Source organism: Centrocercus urophasianus, unplaced genomic scaffold (assembly GCF_019232065.1).
Source record: "Centrocercus urophasianus isolate 14NV4802_14NV808 unplaced genomic scaffold, USGS_Curo_1.0 seq_20, whole genome shotgun sequence".
NCBI lineage: Eukaryota > Metazoa > Chordata > Aves > Galliformes > Phasianidae > Centrocercus > Centrocercus urophasianus.
In genome coordinates, this window is record NW_024884756.1 from 14955062 (window position 1) to 14975917 (window position 20856).

Below are 20856 nucleotides of genomic sequence, written 5' to 3' on the forward strand. Positions count from 1 at the left end.
TAAAGTTTATAATCTGCAGGTTTACTACTGTATCAGTCAGACCTTCAAACTTTTTATAAAGAGCAACATTTACAAATGTAGATGTTTATCTTTTAAACCATCATTTGTTCCAAAAAAATGCACATTCAAACTGTGAAATATTAGGAAAATACTCTTGCAAATAAACTATATAAAGATAAAATACACTTCAAAGATATTTTTCAGGTTATTCTATAAAGTGCAGAGAAATCCTTCTAAAAAGGGAAATTACTACTTCCTATAATAACAATATAATTACAGCAGCCTTTGCATAGCATTTTTTATAGAAAATTTAAACACTTTCAGCTTCTTCAGGAAGAAAAGGATGAGAGACTCCCTTCCAGGTCAGATCTTTCATTTGATATCGATCTATTTTCTTCCGGAATGGTTGATGACACCAGATTCCCATTTACAGCATTTCCAGGGCAGTGAGCAGATCCTATGAAGATATCAAGAAGATTTAAATTTCCAATTAAAAAAATCCCTCACCCAATCTGTCAGTTATTCTACTTGTTAAGTCTTTGCTCTTCATAAGGAATGAGATGCATAATTACTCTGGACTTCTAAAAGATTTCCATCAGTATCACACACAAGGATGATGGATATAATGAATGTTCACCTAGTATACATCTAGTACCTTTTTAAAACAATTAGTATTGAATTTGGAGAACAGCTATCTGTGCAGACAAATGCCGTATGACAAAGATTTATTATAGAAAGAAAAACACTGGTGCACTATACACGTTTAATTAAAACTATTTCTATTATTAAAATTAAATTGATGACTTCTGCAAGTTGAGTATTGTTAGACTGCCTGTCAGGAAAGAGGAAAAGCTAGGATAACTAGAAAACTCTGGTGTTAGTAGGAAGAAGACTTTTCAGCAGTCCTGGAAAGAGGCTTGGTGAAGAAAGTCCAGATGTTAACAACCAAATCAAGACTGATGTGCAGCCACATTAGCAGAGAAACACCGAATGGAGTTTAAACCAAGTTTATTAGCTTGGGATCGATGGTGGCAGATCCTAAGCTGGTGGCGGGTGACTGAGGCAAAAGTGGTTGTCATTCCACAATATGTGAGCATCAGAAAACCAAGGAAATGGTGTGGAGGTGCAAATATTTGTGACATAATAGCATAAAAGCATTAGAACCTCTCTGGGCTCACACATGCTCTCAGCACTGCACAGGCCTCAGGTTTTTTCAATCCAAGTGACGCACTAGGCATTCCAGAAGAAAGCAAGACTAAACCAGAACTAACCAAGTTAAAAGTCTTCCTGAGAGGAGTTACGACACAGTAACCAAAGGACAGCAAGAATCAAGACTGAAAAACCACAGAACCAAATACTAACTCTGTAGGGCCCATTAAACCAGGAGAGACTACTGTTTAGTACAAACACTCCTGTTTTGGTTAGATCTCCATTTTAGATTACAAGCAGTCCTACTCACTTGAATACTTCAGCTTCAGCTGTAAGATTCTTATCAATATGAATGAAAACCAGAGAAATCAGTTACATAATACAGGTGCTTCAATCTGTAGTGTAGGAAATGTATAACCAAACCTTTTCCCTTGTACTGACATCAGCACTACAATACTTGACATAAACAGGATAATAAATTCTACAGAAAGATACAAAAGAAAACAACCATCCCTCTTCCAAACTTACTCTGAGAATCTTCCAGGGGAGTATCACTGTAAGAGTCTGTATCTGAGTATGTTCTTCTGCGTTGCTGTGATAACCGATGGAGGGAAATTGGTTCTTTCACAGAGTGATTATCCCTATAAACAAAATGAGTTACATTAGTATGAAAAATCTGTAAGAACCCCAATTTGAAAACAACTTTGACTATAGATTTGTTGTTCAATCAATTATGTTTTTCACTATATTAACACAGAAATGACCTGGTCAACAGAACATCCTTGATTTTCATAATTTTAAAGCCTGAAAATTGAAATTAAAAAAAATCAGTTTGTTGTTTGCATGCAGAAGAAAACAGTTCAAAAGTCCAAAAGATTAACGCAAAAAACAATGGTAGCACTTCAGGCTATATGTCTAAATTTATGAAGTTAGCAGAAGTCATTTGCATGAAGTTTCTAGCATGAATAAATATTTACAGAGCAAGTAACAGACACAGCAACACTTCAATTTTAGTGCTAGCAGGTTCTGCAAGGTGTTTTGAGAAAAAAATCTAATGGAATAGAAAAGTACCTTTCCGAATAACAAGGACCAGGATGGCTAATGGAACGCTTCATCTAGGAAAACAAAAAAAGTCACAAGTTGTTTACAGGAATGATTCACACTGACATTAATTTATACCTTATTTACAGCCTCACAAAGAGGATGGGTGATTTTCTTTTAATTAAAAACAACTTTTGTTAAAAACAAAGCAAAACACAACAAAACCTGTTTTAACTCTAAAAAAGGAAAAAAATAAAATAAAATGGATTGCCACCAATGCTAAAGCGTTCACACAGGAAATGCAATTTAACCAAAATATGTGATAAACAGAAATACTGAGGTAGTCTTCTTCCACCCTACCAAAAGACCATTTAAATTCTGCACACACAAAGCCAAAATTCTGTCCTTTGATTCTTTGTGGTTCTTCTGACACCACTGCCAAACTTTTACATATGAACAGTATTACTTTAAATAAATAAACTGGAAGATAAATAGATTGGAAGAAGATAAGGAGATAAGATCAAAGCGCAAATAAAGGGAATCCCACAACAAAAAGCTACAATACAACCCATCTTAGAATCTATGTATGCAATTAATGAGATATTTAAGACAATTCTGCATATACTGTCCTCCTAGAAGAAACAGTTAGTAACGAACAATTATGCAAGCAGTATCTTTACTATTATTTACCTTTTTGATAAATAAGATTATATTACACTAATATAAACATTTTTGAATGACATACATTGAAAGATATGTTACACTGCTGAAGTGCTTCTAGTATTCAAATCTCAGTAATTTCATGGATATCTCAGTATAGGATCTTGATAGGTATGACAAATTACTCTGATTACATAAAGGCTAGAAAACAAAGACTGGAAACAGAGAAGTATTGATTTACTAAATATTTAAAACCAGCACTGAACATAGCAGAGTCAAGATTCCATCTGCTGACATCAAATCACACAGCAATACTTTTCTACCATTTTTCTTCCCATAAACAACAACATGACCCTTAGAGAAAAAAAGCATTTTAAAAGTGCCTAACCATTTGGACAGGTGATGGCGACACAGGAGAAACTAAGGGATCGGGATGAGGCAGCTGGAACATTTCTGGCTTAAACTTGGCATTAGCAATCTTCACACATTCTTCAAGTGTTGTGATAAATGTATTACACGTGGCACTAAGCAAGGAAGAGGCTTCATTCATGTTCTGAAAGCAAATCAAAGCAGAAGTATAAGCAAGAAAAAAGACAAACACAATTTTCCCATACACCCACTAAATTCCATCCTTACTATTAAGACCTAACAGTAATTTAGAATCACAGAATCCTTAGAGTTGTAAGGGACCTATAAAGGTAATCTAGTCCAACTCCCCTGCAATGAACAGGGACATCCACAGCTAGATCAGGTTGCCAGGGGTGTGATCCAGCCTCACCTTGAAAGTCTCCACAGGGATGGGGCATCCACCACATCTCTGAGCACCCTGTTCCAGTGCCTCACCACCCGAGTTATCAAAGATTTTTTCCTTATAGATAACCTAAATTTAACCTCTTTGAGCTTGCAATTCATTCTCCCTTGCTACATCGCCACAGACCCTGCTAAAGTATCTGTCCCCTTCTTTCCCGTGGCTCTGCTTTGGATACTGAAAGGCTACCACAGAGACTTCTCCACTCCAGGTTGAACAGTCTCAGCTCTCTCAGCCTATGCTCATAGGAGAGGTGTTCCATCCCTTGGATCACTTTTGTGGCCCTGCTCTGGATATGCTCTAACAGGTCATGCCTTTCTAGCACTGGATTCCACATCTGGACACAGTATTCCAAGTAAGGCCTCACCAACACAGAGTAAAAGGGCAGGATCACCCTTTTTGACCAGCTGGCTATGCTTCTTTTGATGCAGCCTAGGATCCAATTGGTTCTCTGGGCTACAAGGATGCATTGCTGGCTCATGTCCGGCTTCCCATCCACCAGTATCCCCAGGTCTTTTTCACCAGGGCTGCACACAATCTTTTCACCTCCCAGCTTGTATTGATGGAGAGGGTTGCCTCAACTCAGGTTCAAGATCTTACAATTTGGACTTGCCGAGTCTCATGATCAGGTGACCAGTAGAAGACAAAAATCACAAGGCTCCCTTTGCTGCCTTGGTCTCTAACTGTCACCTAACGGCTTTTGACTTGCTCACGACTATTCTTTCGGGAAGTTCTTCACATGCTATTCCTTTTCTGACACAGATAGCAACAACCCCTCCCCTCCTTCGTTGCCTGCCCCTTTTGAACAGCTTGTAGCCATTGATAGCCATGCTCCAATCATGGGAATCATCCTACAAGGTTTTGGTGACAGCAACTATATTGCTGTTTTCTAGTAGCACAGTATCTTCCAGATCCTCCTGTTTGTTTCCAAAGATACATGCATTGGTGTAGAGACACTTCAAGCTGGACAGCTGGTCTTGTCATCTCCTTAAAGAATAACTCCTAAATTCCTTTTAATTATTTCCCTTGATTTTCTCCATTGCCTTCTATCACCCCAGCAGTCACTGCCTCATCATCATACCATTTGTCTGGACTGCAGTTTTGCCAGCACCTCTCAAAGAAGTGGGTCCTTCAATGCCCCTTCTAGTATCTGTCCCTCTAATATAGCTATGCCATTCCACACCTTATCAATGGAAGGGAAGGCTCAATTCCCCTGCCCCCCATTCTCCTTTAAAACTCTTCCAATCAGCAATACAGCAATGATAGTGGAGTGGCACAATCCTAGGCTAGAGCAAATGAAAACAAGTCCAAACGCAGCAGCCGTGGACACAGAAACAAAGGAAAGAATTACTGCTTATCTTTGGAATGCCTCAGGCAGAAAGGCAGGGATCTCCAGCAAGATACCCTTGCCTCTACTGCCAACCCTTAAATGAGGTCTGGGAAAGAGCAGATCTTGCCTCCATCCCTTCTGGTCACTCAAGTGCATTGCATACACCTGAGCTCTCTTAGGTTGATCCTGCCTTCCCACCAGGTGCTCAATCACTGGTTCAGGCTATGACTTAGCACTTCCCCTACAAACACTATTATATTTTTACTAGTAGCAGATATAGCAGGTCTTCTGTCCTTTTAACCAGTATTAGTATTACGTAGACACAGGCATTAAAAAACTGAGTTGAAGTTAGATCTCCCAAAATTATGAAGAAGGGAAAAGAATGTAAGTTGCCAGTGGAACCTTAAGCAGAATAAGGTACCTAATACCATTACAGACATTCAATACCTCAATGCTGGGAGGAGAGCAAGTCTCATCATGGTGAACAAATTCTTGTATTGTATGAACTTGCTGCATCAGAAGATCACAGTAGAGACGAAGTTCAGACATTTTGGTTTTAAGAGATTCAGTGGTCTCACTTATTTCTGTAAGAAATAAAGGAAATATCAACTTACAGCATAATAATTGCTTGAACTATCATTACTTACTGGAAATTTAGGTACAGATCTTTCACACTGGTACAAGCGCAGAGTGCAGTCTGTGTTCAATTAAAATGGCATGGAAGGTAGAGTGGAGTAGACTACAACCAAGTTCTTTGATCTATAGTAGTTCCATAGGTAGCCTTAGGCATCACCAACTTCAAGAAAACCCGATGGACTGACTCTAAGAAAAACAATACCAGGACGGAGACTTGGTGGCATCAATCTGTCTACCTGCTACTCCTGGGCCAAAACTCCACCATCCGTTTTACAAAATGCCACCCTTTAGTGAACTCTGCTCATTATAATACCAAAACACACCTCCATTCCAAAAGCTACCTGCCTCCAAGGTGCAAACAAAAAGCAAAGCACAAGAATTTTATGCCAATCAGAACCAAGTAACGTAATGACTAGAGCTAGTCAAGCTCCATCTGCAGAGTAAGAAATGCTAAAAAAATTGGCTTAAGAGAGTGGGAAGATAAGGAAGATACATTTGCAGACAAGTGAGAGACAGACTATCTCTGATTCCTAAAATCAGTCAATGAGCTGAAACTCTTTTCCCTACACCATAAGGTTGCCTACTGGGTAAGGTTCACACACTCAGCTATATTGAGCACTTTCTCAGGAAACTTTGTAATCTGTATAGTTAGTTTTATAATTTAGTGTGCTTGTGGCCAGGCTGCATTACAATTAGTTATTCCATGTGCATTGCATTGTTTCTGATTAGCCTCACACACTTTGCAGACAGTGAATTAATCACCAGCAATCTAAAAGCACCCGTTATCTGTTGCTAATAAAATGCACAATACAAATGATTTAGCTGTGTGGGGCCAAAAGGTTGTAAACTAACATGGAACACCACTAGACAATTAGTTTGTACTTTTGGTAACTGATGCTGCTTTAAGGACGATCAGAAAGAAGCGTATAACAAGAAAATAAAGTTGAAATCTGTCTCAACTACAGTGCAATATAGAAAAAAAAAAAAGTCACTAAATGAAAATTTAGCAGACTGCAGAAATGGTTACAACAAAACAGCAAAAATACTGCGCAGAAAATAAAAGCAATTATAGAGAATCAGACCGGCAGCAGCTGAAATTAAATGGCTTCATAACCACTACAACCAACACAGTCGTAACAGTAAGTTGCTGATGCTTCTCGCAACAGAAGAGGTCAAGAAGGTAATCCTTTCCCTCTAGTCAAGGCTTGTGAAATCACATCTGGAGTACTCTGCTCAATCTGGACTCCTCAGTGCAAGAAAGATATGAGCACACTGGACCACATCTGGCAAAGTATTGTGAAAATGATAGGGGACTGGATTCTCTGACATACAAGGAGACAGAGAGGCAGCTGCAAGCGTTAAGGCGTGGGCAAATATGAAGCAGTTTGTAGATAACTCAGTATTTGACAGGAAGATTTGAAGAAGACATAGCCAGACTGTTCTCAGTGACAGGAAAAAACGTAATGGGAAAAAACTGAAACATAGGATATTTCATCCAAGCTTGAGAAAATAGTTTTCTACTATTGTAGTGGACTGTTTTATCAGGAAACTGTAGTATTTCAATCCTTGGAGATACTAAAACTGAGCTAGCTGTGGTCCTGGGCAGCCTGCTATAATTGAATCTGCTTCAGCAGGTATATACACTATCTAGAGGTCTCCTCCAGACTCAACTACTCTGTGAAAAGATTTGGAAAGATGAGAATATACACACATTTGTACATGCCTCGGGTTAACCAGGAGAGATCACCTTATTTACATTCTCTTTCTTACATTAATTCCCTTTGAATATTTTGATTTTGGTTTTCATAAGAGGCCTTTAGTCTGATTCAGTAAAGTACTTGTGTGTTGCCTTCCTGTAGTGGAGGCGATTTCATCCAGTGGGTTTTTGGAAGAATTCTCTTCCGTAAAAGGAAACTTAAACAATGCCCACATATTAAAATTCAGGATGCATTACTGTCAAATAGGACAGAGCTGAACACGTTCAGAAATTTTAAGAATAAAGCATGTGACTGATTTTACACAGAAGTGGTTCTGTGTAGTCTCAAACAGAATAAAGACACAGAGTATCCACTACTGCAGTGTCTATAAAAATGCATTAGGCAAAAAACTAATGAACATACATACCTTCTCAAAAACAGCCCTGGGAATCAGATATCCAAACTCTATAGACTTTGACTTTAAACTGCTTGTTCCTAACTGCTCACAGTCAGGCTCCTAACCAAACATGGAGTATTTGTTAAAAGAGAAATGATACAAGTTTCTTTGAAGTAAATCGAACTCATATACTCTACTTCATATGATCACAGCAACATTCCTGGATTGCCAAATAGAAACAGGGTGCAGGACAAATCTGAAGAAGGCAAAGTAATCCATATTGAAAAGCAATACAGAAAGGAGAAGTGATAAAGCCTATGAGCAGCAAAATAAAGTCAATAACAGACTACATAACAGTTATTTGCATCAGTCATTACCATATCCCAAATACCACGGGGAAATATACCCTACAGATGATTAGAAACGATGACAACTTTTGTTTTAAAGACAACAGTGCTGAATTTCTACCACAGTATTTTTGCTATCATTACCTGAAATTGTGCAAAAGTGGTTGGCTTGTGCATGGGAACACACATACCTTTTTCTTTTTTTGTTCTAGTATCTGCTAAACAGGCCTTCGCACTTCCCAGTGCTACCAGCCACCTCTGCCTTTCAGCTGCATTAACTGCTTTCATATAGAAATGCTGTTCCCCTGGGATGATTAACTCCATTCTGGTGTTGTCTGTTGCATGGACTAAAGATATAAAAGAGAAAAAGAAGTTTTAAGAAAACCAAACCAAAGCAAAACCACAAAAACTACAGCTCACACACCCAAACCTGGTAACGCTTATTTATTAAATAAAAAGATCTCAAAGCAATATCTCTGTACTGCTGCAAAACAACAGAAAACCCAGAACAGCTCCCTAGTGCATCTTCTTCAAGAGAAAAGGCAGGAGCATCAAACACCGAACAACGCAAATAAAAGGACATTTCCTTACTGCATTAACAATTCACTGCACATTAACCTGTAGTAACAGCTGCACTCTAACTCTGATCTAAAGATGGCAAACTTAAGAGTTTCATTGCAAGAAGTACTTACAGAGATCTAAAAAGCATTATAGAAGACTAAAAAGTGAACTAATCTCCTCTGCTGTCAGGTCACACAGCCCTAGAAACAAGAACTGAGGTGGACTCTGCTTACAGTCCATTATATCCATTACTACGTCTTCAACAGAATACTTTGCTGAGTTCACATTACCAACCACAGTTTCTCCAGATCCACTTCCCACTAGCCATGGATGTAGGAGATAATCAAATCTAGACTTCACCTATCATCCTTCATACACCATAAGAACAAAACAACAAAAATGACTCAAGAAAACAAAAGACTGAGCATCTCTGCTTTCTAAGCATCTCCCCCCTTTCAGGTTACTGCCGCCACTCTTGTGAAAAACAAGCATTTCAGTCCCTTACATGACTGAAGAGAGGTATAAACAAACAATTAGCCTAGGCAACTTCAAGCACAGGCCACATGCACACAACTATTCAGAACAAAGAAGAATATATTGTGGGTTTTGAATTACAATACTAATTAAAAAAAAAAAAAAAGCTCTAAATGCCCCAAAACTTTTCTTTTGTTACCACGTCATAATTCATACTCGTATCATTTGTAAACTACAAAGCAATCATGTTGAACTATAAATACACAAAAAGAGGAAGAAAAAATCTATGATGCAAACTGCACATTGGTTGGTCTCTTCCACCTCCCCAACACCTAAAATTTCTTCTAGCAGAAATCCAACTCTTACCTTTTATTTCACACACGGCCATCTTTATACTTCCTTTGCTGCCTTTGCAAACGTCATCCTGTGAATCATAGTACGACAATATCCCATTGTCTAAGACAAACCACCGAGGCTGCCAACCTGGCAAGATCAAAAACATGAAAAAGGAAGTTTAGTTTAATTACTAAATTGCAAATCAAATGCATCTCTTCGGCTGTTAAATCTTTTATGAACGATGCAAACATTATAGCAATCCCATGACACAACAGGAAATAAAGTGTCTGTGGTCTGAAGACAAGGTATCATCGCACCAGTATTATACAGCTAATTCATTCCCATTCTTTTTGAATGAAAGATTGGCAGTATTTTGGTTTCTACTACTTTCCATTCTACTGCAGAATGAAATTTTAATTTAGCCACTAATTAATCCCATTTTGAAGGGATACTTCTGAAGAAACATCTTTGTCCAAATACATTTTTCAGGTAGACTTCCTTTAGATTGTAGTCATAGAAATAACTGCCATCACAAGTGCCACATTCAGTCTCCTCTACCTACTGTATTTCAGTGAAAAGCTTTGCATGCCACACTTGACCACTGACACACCACTGCCTCTGAAGGTAGCTCAGCTCCACTGCTCAACAACTTAATGTCAAGCACTGTACAGGGAACTGAGATGCAGCTTATATTACATAGAGTCCATTTGCAAGGACAGATTACACCAACCCCATTCAGATTTTCACCAGCTTTGCATCAGCAAAACTATTTCATGATCACTGACCTTATTCTGCTATAAAACTGAGCAGTTTATACAGGAATCTCTGAGAACTCTACAGAGCATTATGACAAATAGAAATGCTAATATATTTTAACTCACGAGGGCCCATGACAACAATTCTATTTATTTCTCTTAGAGATGTTTTATAAAACTCAATGTTCAGTAGAAAGGGTACCTTATTTCTCAATGCTATCAAAAAATATTTTTGCCTAGCAAATTACCTTTCTTTCTAAAACAACACAGAACTTAAGTATTCCTTGAGAGCATACCAAGAACTTGGACCCGTTATAGGCTGTATCAGCTAGGCAATATGAACAGATGATCCCTCTATTTTACAACCTGAGACCACATTTCTAATTTCCTGTTCAGTTTTGATGGGACAGGAGTAATGTATGGCCAAGGCCTCAACACATTTGGTGACACAATGATGTGGTCTCTGGGACTCACCATGCCCCCAAAACAGCAAACCAAGCTGCAGCCATCTAGCACCCACACGTTGTAACACTGCAGTTTAGACAGCCACTCTTGAACATCTGCTAATGTGAGCAGTATGAAGCCTTTTAGTCACTACCACTATTAATGCTAATTCAAGAAGCACAGGACCAGATCACATGAAACACAGTATCACAGACTCATTAAGGTTAGAAAGCCATCAAATTCAGCAACAAACCCATCACCACCAGGCACACAGAAACATGTCCTTCAGCACTGCATCTAAACATTGCTTGAACACCTCCATGGACAGTGACTTCATCACTTCCCTCCACAGCCTGTTCCAGTATCACAATTCCAAGATAAGGAAATAATAACATGCAATATCTCTTTAAGTTATATATTAGCTGTAACAGCATACATCTTTATCTTTCAAAATGCAGGCTTGTACTCAATAGGCAGATCCACATTCTCATAAAAACAGAATATTAAAAACAAGCAAATCAACAAACAAAAAAACCACAATCACTAAGGGAGCCCAGATCCCATAGGAAAAAAAACAATCAAGTTATATGTGTACAAAACCACTTACACTAAAACAATGTGCAACGAAACGACTGCACAGAAGACCATGTCGTATAAAATGCACCTCTGAAATGCACTAGCTTTTCGTTGTTTTTTTTTTTCCCCAGTGGAGTGGTGTTGCACTCTGAACTACCCTTATCTCCTCGGCACATGCATTAAGTCAACGAGCATCCGAATAGTCTTATTCTGATAAAAAGGGACTGTATATAGATGATTATTTCTGCCTCATATTATGCTGGTGTTGGAAAAAAAAAACAGAAGTTGCCTCACAAGAGTAAGCAAAAGAACAAAACCACTTCTAACTTGAGTGTAGATGAGTAACCAAATCTGATATTTGACAAAATACTTAACAAAATTTGTATTTTACAAGTCCCTAGATGCACCCATATTACTGAAGCTAGAGAGGAGTCTCCTTTGCTGTTAAAGAAAGAGGAAACTAAATAATATTTTCCACTGTGCTTCAGCAGTGACAACAAGCTGCTTGGCTACTACTGTGAAAACTACAATAAATGCTACGGCCTCTTTTTGGCTACAAAAACATAGAGCAGAGTAACAACAAGGTTGGTAACAATACTGGAAAAAAAAAAAACAGTAATATACTTGGTTTTCTGAAACTTGATTCCCTGCTATACTCAGGAAATTCTACAGAATTTCTGACACCATAATTTTCAAATGCAGCAGCAGTAGATGCCCTCAGTTGGGCAACACATGTGGAAGGAAGGGTCCTGCAAATTGGTAGTTTAGAGGGTGACTGACTATTAGAGGCAGTCATGTACACACACATGTAACTGTCTATTGTGCAGCGCTTACAATTACTGCTACAAATTTACCTATTAGGTAACAGACCAAATGAGAAGTTTGTAATAAACACCACAAGGTATCATGTTTTCTGAGCCTTCATAGCTTTGCACCACTTCACACTAAAAACTCAATTCCCTGAAGCAGAACAGCACACACAAGGACCAGGAGACTGAGAGGGCAATGAAGTCAATGGTTGCCAAGACGAGGCTTGATTAGGCACAGCATGGGATCCAGCACAACCTACTCTACAGGCAGAATCAGTTCTATTACAGCATTAGAAAAAAAATCTTTTGCACTTTGAAAGTGCAGCCCACCCACTGCTATCTCCAGACAGAGATGACGTCTCTGTTATGGGAGGATGGTGCAAACAACGCTGCGCTTTCAGACAGCAAACACAGATAATGCAGATCTGTGGTCCACAGCAGCTCTACAGATGCAATTCCTGTATATCTTACCCTGAACTCCAGCTTTTGTATGTTTTAGTTAGGACAGAGAAGCAGAGACTTTAGAAACCAACATCCAAAACCCAATTAGGAGAATTCAGACTTCAAGAACATTGAGCCCTGAAGATTTCCGGCAACCCTACCTGATTATGAACAGGTTGCCTAGTAAGTCTGTGAATGCCCTTTCCATGGAAGGATTAAAGGCCAGGCTAGATGGGCTCTGAGCAATTTAGGCTACAGGGAGGTACCGCAGCCTATAGCAAAGGATTGGAATTACATGATGTTAGAGGTCCTTTCCAACCCAAACCATTCTACAAACCCTCAACAGCAAGCAACACTACCCAGCAGATGCGCACCTGGCAAATAAAAGCCATTTCTCATGAAGACAGAAAGAGCAACATCCGAGCTCGCAGAACGAGACGCCGGGACGGAGGCTCCCCGCCCAGCTGCCAGAGGCCCCATCGAAACGCAGGGGTCAGCCCCGCAGCCGGAGCCCTCCGCCCAGCACGAGGCAGGGCGCGACGCCGGGGCCCACACGCAGCCCCCCCCGGGCCGAGGCCCAGCGCCCCGCACCGCAGGCCCGACCGTTCCAAAGGCCGCCGCAGGCCCGGCCCGCCGCCTACCCGCCAGGTAGTTGGTCCACTTGTACAGGACTCCTTCCATCGCTCAGAGCTCCGCTCCGGGCCGCATCCTCCCGCTCCGCCTGGTGAAAGGGCGGGCGCCGCCGCGGAGCCGGGGCTCGGCTAGCCGCTACTCTTCGCGCGGAGGCGGAGCCGCCCGACCCAGCTCGGCTCAGTCCAGAAGCGGCGCGGCGCGCGCCGGCCCCGGCGGCGCCACCCGCCCGGCGGGGCGCTCCGCGCTCCCCATGCGCGGTTCCCTGGCCGCTCCCTCACGGCCGTTTTGCTTCCTGGGCCCGCCCACCCGGACGGGAGGCTCCGCCCCTCCGGCCGCGGTGCCACGCCAGCGAAACGCGATGGGCCGCAGGCTGAGCCTGCTCCTGGCTGCGCTGGCCCTGCTGGCGGCCCCGGCACGGGCCGAGGAGGAGGTGAAGATAGAGGTGCTGCACCTCCCCGATGCCTGCAGCCCCAAGAGCAAGAAGGGGGACCTGCTGAACGCGCACTACGACGGCTTCCTGGCCAGCAACGGCTCCAAGTTCTACTGCAGGTGGGGGCGGCGGCGGTGGACGTGGCGCGGCCTTCCCCGAGCAGCGGGCACGGGAGCGGCCGGCAGCGGCGTGCCTCCTCCTCTCAGGCTCCTTCATCCTGTATGTACCAAGTGCCGAGGGTGGTGGAAGGGAAGCGGTAGGCACGCTGGTCGGCCCAGGCCGACAATGAGACTGCAGCTGCGAGCGCTTTCCTCCTTGTCCCGAACTGCCTCGGGGAAGCCTTCCCTCAGGGTCAGCCCTCGCCCGTGTTTTGACAGATGTTACAGGCAGTGGCCTAAATTAGGACCCAGCCTCAGTTCATCCTTCCCCTTCTATTATTTAAGAAAAAAAATCAACAGATAACCCTACATTTAACTACCGTTTTACTTGCATTTTTTTCCCCCATTGGAGTGAACATTCTTAACACAAAAGCTCTCTTACACATGTAATTATAAATGTAGCAGAAAAATAGCATTATACTTAAGGTATTATTACTATTTAAACATTCTTCTGTTTTAATAATAGAATCACAGAATGGCTTTGGGTTGGAAGGGACCTCAGAGATCATCTAATAATGTAATGCGTGCTTTCACTGACTGATAACCTAAAGTAATTTTAAAAATATATACAAATGCTAAATTTGTTGTTATCCACTTAATTTTTATTTTTTTTTAACAGTCGGACGCAAAATGATGGTCATCCAAAATGGTTCGTTCTGGGTGTTGGACAAGTCATAAAGGGGTTGGATATTGCTATGATGAATATGTGTCCTGGAGAAAAACGGAAAGTGGTCATCCCTCCATCATTAGCATATGGACAGCAAGGATATGGTAAAAAAAGAGTTTAAAAACTAATTTTTTTTTTTTTTTTTTTTTGCTCTGTTTTATTTACCTTCTAATGTGCAAACAGTATTGTAAATGACTAAGAGTTGGTGCTTTATTAATTTTGTAGAACACTTCAGGTAACTGGAGCAGCATGGCTTAATTTTGCTAATTCCAGTTTGATTTAAGCAGTTCTTTTCACAGACTGCCACCAAAGCTCTGCATTTTGCATCAGAATTCCCAGTACATGCCGCCTGTCTTGGTTTTGTGAGCACTGCTGCAATACCAAAAACATACAGCCAGAGTAAGATCTCCATGATTCATATATGGATTTTGTCTTACTATATTACCATAGAATTATTAAGGCTGGAAAGGGCTACAGATATCATTCTAGTCCAGCCATCAACCCACCATGCCCACTAAGCCATGTCCCTCAGTGCCACATCTGCACAGAGACTGCTACTTACCAGGGCAGCTGTTCAAGGCCTCACCACTCTGAGAGGAATTTTTTTCCTATGATCCAACCTGAAATTATATTCTATTCATACTTTGTTTCTATTAATTCAGTTTTACTAGCTTTAGCCTCTTAACTGAGCAAAACAGAATGTAATCCAGCTCATACACTGAGTCAACTTAACTGGAAATCATTTGTTTAAAAGATTGCTTACATTCTGCATAGTTAATGCACAACATCATCACATAGTCTAATAATTGCATCAATACAATGCATAAAATCTGATTTGAATTCATGATTTTAAATATAAAAGAGACTTCTAGTCATTTTTATGTAGTGTTTCTGTACTCAGCTGTAAATAAATGCAGTCTGGTTTGGGTGTATTGGTTTTTTTGGAAAATGCAACTTCTGATGTATAGTAATTATTTGGTAAATGTTACTGTGTTAGAATCTCATGCATCAGTTCCATGTTTGGTATAATCCACTGTAGCCAATGAAGTTTAGTAGGATCAAATTTTTGCCTCTTGAGCATAATGTTTAATGAGCAAGTCTTGCAACAAAGAGAAACACTGACACAAAAATACATTCTTTTAATCTAATACTACCATTAACTGTTTGTTCTAGGTAGCACATCAAGAAACTGTTCTGTTTCTGAAATACACCTGTCTCCTCTGTCTCAGCGCATTCCTGCATGTTGTGGAAGATGCCTGCCTAATCTTGAGTTAGAAAACATGCATGTGGCTTTCTAAATCTTTACATATCTTTCCTTTGTCGGTATGTATATTCGTAAATACTGGCACTGAAGACTAATTCTGTATCTTTATTTGGTGAGTCGTATATAAACAGTGGTATATATCCAGTTATATTTAAAACTTCTACATGTTCAGGCTTTTAAGATTAAAGTCTTTGAATTTTAAAACTTGTGATTTTTAACATTGATATTTTAGATGAGAAGTGTAAGTACTAGTTTTGTTTGCCTTGTTCTTATAAGCAAAGTACATTTAGCTTTTCTTCAGTTTATGGTCACAACATTCTGTCAAAAGTCATGCACACTAGCTTTGGCTATGAATAGAAGCAACTTGCATGTTCACATTTTAATATTAAACTGCATGGTTTCTAAAAGCTTTTTTGGCTTTGCTTTCAGACCTGATCTGTTTATTCCGGTCTGCTTCAGTTCCTTTTTTTTGGCCATAAGCATGATACAGTGCCTTATGTTAATAGGCAAATGCTTTGACACAGGAATAATACTGTCTAACGTGTTTTGGTGTTTTTATCTAGGGACCAGAGAAAACATTCCAGTGGTTCTTTAGGGCTTTTTGGGTTGTGAGGTTTTCTGTGGGTTGTTTTGGTTTTCAAATGTGAACCAGATGAATTACATGCTATTGCTTCTTCCTAGTGAGATGCATATTTAACTCACTGTTTCGCATAGTGTCCTTTAATCATAGGTATAATTCATAGTAAATTTGTTAAACCTGATATTACCTGCTCGTTTCTTCAGACAGAAAAATGTATAAAACATTGGTCTAGTACTATAATGCATATATTATAAATCAATAAATTAATACATACATCTTAGAATGGATCTCTCAGTAAGCCTCAGTATACGAAACAGTGAGAACAGCAGAAATATTTGTTTTTCATGATGCAGAATCACTCTTCAAAGTTGACTACATCCTCATTTTTGAAAATATGGTATGAACAGCATAATTTTCAGAGAAGTATATTGTTTTCAAGTCTCTCTCAAAATGGTTTCTATAACACAATGACCTGCTGAACCAGCATCATGCCAGAACACGAACTGATAAGTCTAGCTGTGTAATATTTAAATCAAGCATTTAATCTGAATATTAACACTGTCTTTTGTAAGAAAAAATAGGAAAATTTACGTGCACATTTACCATACATGCGATCACTGAATATACATTATTATTTCTTAAATGTGCTTTTTCTTTTGTTCATAGCACAGGGCAAGATTCCACCTAATGCAACACTCATCTTTGAGATTGAACTTTATGCAGTAAATAAGGGACCTCGCAGTGTTGAAGCATTTCATCAAATAGACAAGGACAGTGACAAGAAGCTCTCCGAACTCGAGGTAATTTGACATAATGTTGAATGGATTGTATTTATAAAACTTTGGAGATACTTTTATCATAACATTATCCTTACACGAGCTGCTTTTGATGCAGTTCATTACAGAAAGCTTTTGTATGCTTAGACCAAGTATACATTGTCATGCTGACATTTGCTTTAGTCTACTAGTCTGTCCCAGACATAGTAGGAAAGTAACTTCAGACATGCCTACACTGCAGTCACAGTTACTCACACGTATAACCTAGTGTTCTTGAAGATAGCTGCTGAGTTTTCTGGTATAAAAGCCACAATAGTTGATTTTCTTTTTTTTTTCCCTTCCAGATAAGTCAATATTTGAAAGAAGAATTTGCAAGAGATGGCAAAAAACGTCATCCCTCAGTCCATGATGAAATTTTAGCTGATATATTTAAGAAGAATGACCATGATGGAGATGGCTTCATATCAGCTAAGGAGTACAATGTCTACCAGCATGATGAACTCTAATTACCTGTCAAATCTTTGGCTGTTTTATGGACAAAAAATTTAAAAAAAAAACCAAAGTAATACTTTGTTACAGAATATTTTTGTTTGTTTGTTTTTTATAGTGGCATCTTTTTTATTTCTAAGGTGACTGTAAAATACTACTTTCAACTTTTAGCTAATAAAATGTTTTAGATGTTACAAAATAAATAAAATTGGAAAACACCAAGATCCATAGTTTCATTTTTCCTTTATCATTTCCTAATCTACACAATTGATTACTGGTGTTGCTCAATGTGTAAAGTGCTGATCAAAATGATTGTTTCTGTCTCATCAGTAAAAAAAAAAAATTGTTCCAGTACCTGTTGACATATTTAGAAAATTCCTAATGAATACTTCTAAGTCCAAACAGAAAAACAGAATCCCAGGCAGGTAACTGCAGGCTTTCTATAGCTTTTAGGCCATTGTAGCACTTTCATCTATAAAAAAAAACCTTAAAAGAAAGAAATTGAAATTTCAAGATAAAAATACAAATGTTTATCAATGTTAAATCAAGTTAATATTATAGTTATTTTGTGTTGAAGTTAGGCGTTTATGAATATACAGTATTTTTAAGGGGATTTTAAACCTTGACTACAGTAAATTTGCTAAAACCGCTCAATAAACTGGCTAAAAGTTAGAAACTTATAATGCCATGTTTTGTTTGAGATGAAAGAGAATAGAAGGTACTCCTGTATAAGCATAAGTATTTATCTGGGTGTCTGGCTTCCCCCACTTTGGAAAAAACACAAAGAAGAAACAGTGATAGTTAATATACAGTACTCTCATAGTTAATAAAGTCAATATTCCTATAGTTTATACACAGTTATTCTACCTGCTTATGCAACCGTCATCATAACACTTGTATATCACACTTTTCTACTGATGGCAAATTACCATTTATTTCAACATGGAAGAATCAGGTGTACACACAGTGAAATGGCAGCCCAGGCAAAGAAACAGAACTTCCACATACGGCTTTATACTTAAAATCATTAATTACACTTAAAATCAAATCAAAATGTACAAATTTTGTTTTCCTGTTTCAACATAGCAATGGCAAAGCTTGAGCTATACACAAATCAACCATTCTCCCCGTCTCTGCATTGGACGCTGTTGTGTAGTGCCCCCTGGAGTATATATTCTAAAGAACAGTTTATTTCTTGTGGTTGAGAACTACTTAAAAAAAAAAACTTCAGCCTGAAGTCTAGCTGGAAGGATCTAGTTCTGTTATCTTAAATTTCCTAAGCTTTCTCCATTAGACATTTTTTTCTGAACACATAAAATGTATGAAAGTCAAGAGCAGTTGTAACCTAAAATCCAAACATTCCTTGTATGCTGGCTGGTACTTCTTAGTAATGACATCCTAATATTAAACTCCTAACCCCAGTTTTAGTAGTTCCCTTTTGTAAATGAAACATTAGACTGAGCTAAGTAAGTTTCAGCATGTTTTTTAATCTGATACTTCAATTAAACATTCATGAGAACACTAAATTATTAATAAATATTCTCATTTTACAATTATATGCCAGTGTAGATAAAGGCAACATTTGGAGGCTTCAAAACAAGTTTGTGTAAACAACTTTATAGGTAAGTTATAGTATATATTTTGACATTATTAAAATTCATTTTAAAAGTACATCTTCCACTATGATAATGAAGTGTGAAGGTACTAGAAAGATGAAAAGCAAAATGTCAGGGAATGCATTGGAACATTCTCAAGTAATTAAGATCATTGTGAAGCAAATAAGTTGAAAATAATAGTGTAATAAAATATTTTGCACTTCCACTATTTTGCATTTAAACCATTTGAGTCACATGTAATAACTCTGAAAACTTGTGGCACCCAGTTATGCCCATGTCTGTAACAACAGGCACTTACCTACAGCAGTTACTTCACTCTTTTATGCCAGAGGTCGAAACAGGGCACAGCATGCAGTCGTACATATTTCTGTCCATTAAAAGAGCACTCTAGGCATCCATAGACTGTTTCTCTTTTAGAACTTCCCATTCCACAAAGAACACAAGGACCTTTGGGGATGTTGTTATTAAGTAAATTAATTCGGACATGAGCCCCATCTCTGAGATAGCTTGTAGAGAGATCAGTCATGCTTGCAGCTTTCTCATAGTAGTCTGTAAAAAGGTCCTCCAAGTAACCGTCAGAGCTAGGGACGATACTCACTATTCTTTTATCTGAAAAAGAATGCACACACACAAAATTTGTCATTACATTATGAAGTGTTTACAAAACAATTTGTGAATCAATTGGTGGAAATAACAACTGATTCATGAATCCATTCTAAACATGCTGCACCATAGCTCACTTCCCATCAAAAGCCTTGGGTGGTGAAAACTTTCCTTTAATCTCACAAAAGACACTGGCAGAAACTAGAATTTTTTTTTTTTTTATGACATGCATAGTAGAAATATTTATATACAAATGATTCTAGAAGTTAAGGTCACGATACAAGATTGTGAAAAATAAGTGCCGATTACCACACAGCTGCACACTTTCTTGTTTTAGCATATTTTTGTTCCTGAATTTATTTCCTAAAAATTGTTTTTTCTGTTTCCATTTTTTTTTTCCATGCTGACCTCCTAGCAAATTTCTGAGCATCCAGACATCCCAGAAGAAAGTTGCTTTGAAAACTACTTATCTTCTATCTTTTCAGGGAGTAATGAGTTTAGGTTGGATAACCAACTTCTAGGCAGCTACAGAGAGTGAAGTGTATCATGCCCACTGAAGATCGGTTCCTTTAGGGTAGACTGAAACACAACTGAAGGTTTAGGCCATGAGCTCTTTGATCAAGAATGGAATACAACAGAGCAAGAACATCCGTACAGAGCAGCCTTAGAAGGATGTGTCTGGTGCTCTTCATTTTCAGATTTACAGCCTTCCTCAATACTTAGACCAAGGTTTGTTAAAAGTAGAGGATCTTGCTCTACACTGACTACAAGAAGTTCCCAAACTTGAGTAGCATAGAGTTAGAGGCATCCAAAAGAAATCAGCCTGCATAAAGTGATACTATTTTCGGTGGTTTTGTTCACATCAGAACAAGAAAAGAGAACTACAGTGGTCTCTTGCCAATATCCCTGTCATGTGATGATGCAGCCTAAAGAGTACATTCTAACATTTAAATTAATATTGCTTTGTACCTAAACTTTGTCATAAAGCTGAAATATTATTTATAAATTATGACCTGAATACTCCATGTAAATGGTGAAAACATGAAATAACTTTAATCTTAACAGATTATTACTTTATCATCAGCTATAAATTAAAATTTTTAGTTTTAATGAATAGCAATACCTGTAAATTTATTTACAAAAAAGATTGTCAGTATGAATTTAATCACTTGAAAATCA

At 38.8% G+C, this 20856-nt stretch overlaps 3 protein-coding genes across 5 annotated transcripts in view; 1 reads left to right on the forward strand and 2 right to left on the reverse strand.

Moving 5' to 3' along the window:
• On the reverse strand, positions 1-13236 carry PLEKHA3 (pleckstrin homology domain containing A3). Its single transcript, XM_042821965.1, has 8 exons — positions 13103-13236; positions 9467-9583; positions 8257-8412; positions 5436-5572; positions 3239-3403; positions 2221-2264; positions 1678-1790; positions 1-457 (listed from the first exon to the last, which is right to left on the reverse strand). The coding sequence occupies exons 1-8, from the start codon at positions 13140-13142 to the stop codon at positions 330-332; spliced, it is 900 nt and encodes a 299-aa protein (XP_042677899.1). The 5' UTR covers positions 13143-13236; the 3' UTR covers positions 1-329.
• The window catches only part of PJVK (pejvakin), an 18544-nt gene continuing 7184 nt past the window's right edge, over positions 9497-20856 (reverse strand). The window contains exons 6-8 of one of the 3 annotated variants that reach the window (XR_006169413.1): positions 19373-19683; positions 17814-17944; positions 14263-14969 (exon numbers count right to left, since the gene is read on the reverse strand). Coding sequence is in view for 2 of the 3 variants with exons in the window: in XM_042821964.1 (XP_042677898.1) it covers positions 19382-19683 (302 nt within the window). In the remaining variant the exon portion in view is untranslated. Of the gene's footprint in view, positions 9584-14262; positions 17945-19372; positions 19684-20856 lie in introns of those variants that run through there. The other 2 variants (XM_042821964.1, XM_042821963.1) reach the window with 2 other exon arrangements.
• On the forward strand, positions 13443-17680 carry FKBP7 (FKBP prolyl isomerase 7). Its single transcript, XM_042821966.1, has 4 exons — positions 13443-13643; positions 14302-14453; positions 16860-16993; positions 17314-17680. Exons 1-4 carry the CDS (start codon positions 13453-13455, stop codon positions 17473-17475), a joined length of 639 nt encoding a protein of 212 aa, XP_042677900.1. The 5' UTR covers positions 13443-13452; the 3' UTR covers positions 17476-17680.

What these genes read in the sequence shown, in the direction of transcription:
- PLEKHA3 (XM_042821965.1), bottom strand. Translation starts at nt 13,142, where the DNA reads ATGGAAGGAGTCCTGTACAAGTGGACCAACTACCTGGCGG. An exon ending in CGCCATCACCTGTCCAAATG is followed by an intron (nt 2,265 to 3,238) that starts GTTAGGCACTTT and finishes TTGTTTTCCTAG; the next exon opens with ATGAAGCGTTCCATTAGCCA. An exon ending in GGTCCTTGTTATTCGGAAAG is followed by an intron (nt 1,791 to 2,220) that starts GTACTTTTCTAT and finishes TTTTGTTTATAG; the next exon opens with GGATAATCACTCTGTGAAAG.
- FKBP7 (XM_042821966.1), top strand. Translation starts at nt 13,453, where the DNA reads ATGGGCCGCAGGCTGAGCCTGCTCCTGGCTGCGCTGGCCCTGCTGGCG. An exon ending in GGCTCCAAGTTCTACTGCAG is followed by an intron (nt 13,644 to 14,301) that starts GTGGGGGCGGCG and finishes TTTTTTTAACAG; the next exon opens with TCGGACGCAAAATGATGGTC. An exon ending in AGAAGCTCTCCGAACTCGAG is followed by an intron (nt 16,994 to 17,313) that starts GTAATTTGACAT and finishes TTTCCCTTCCAG; the next exon opens with ATAAGTCAATATTTGAAAGA.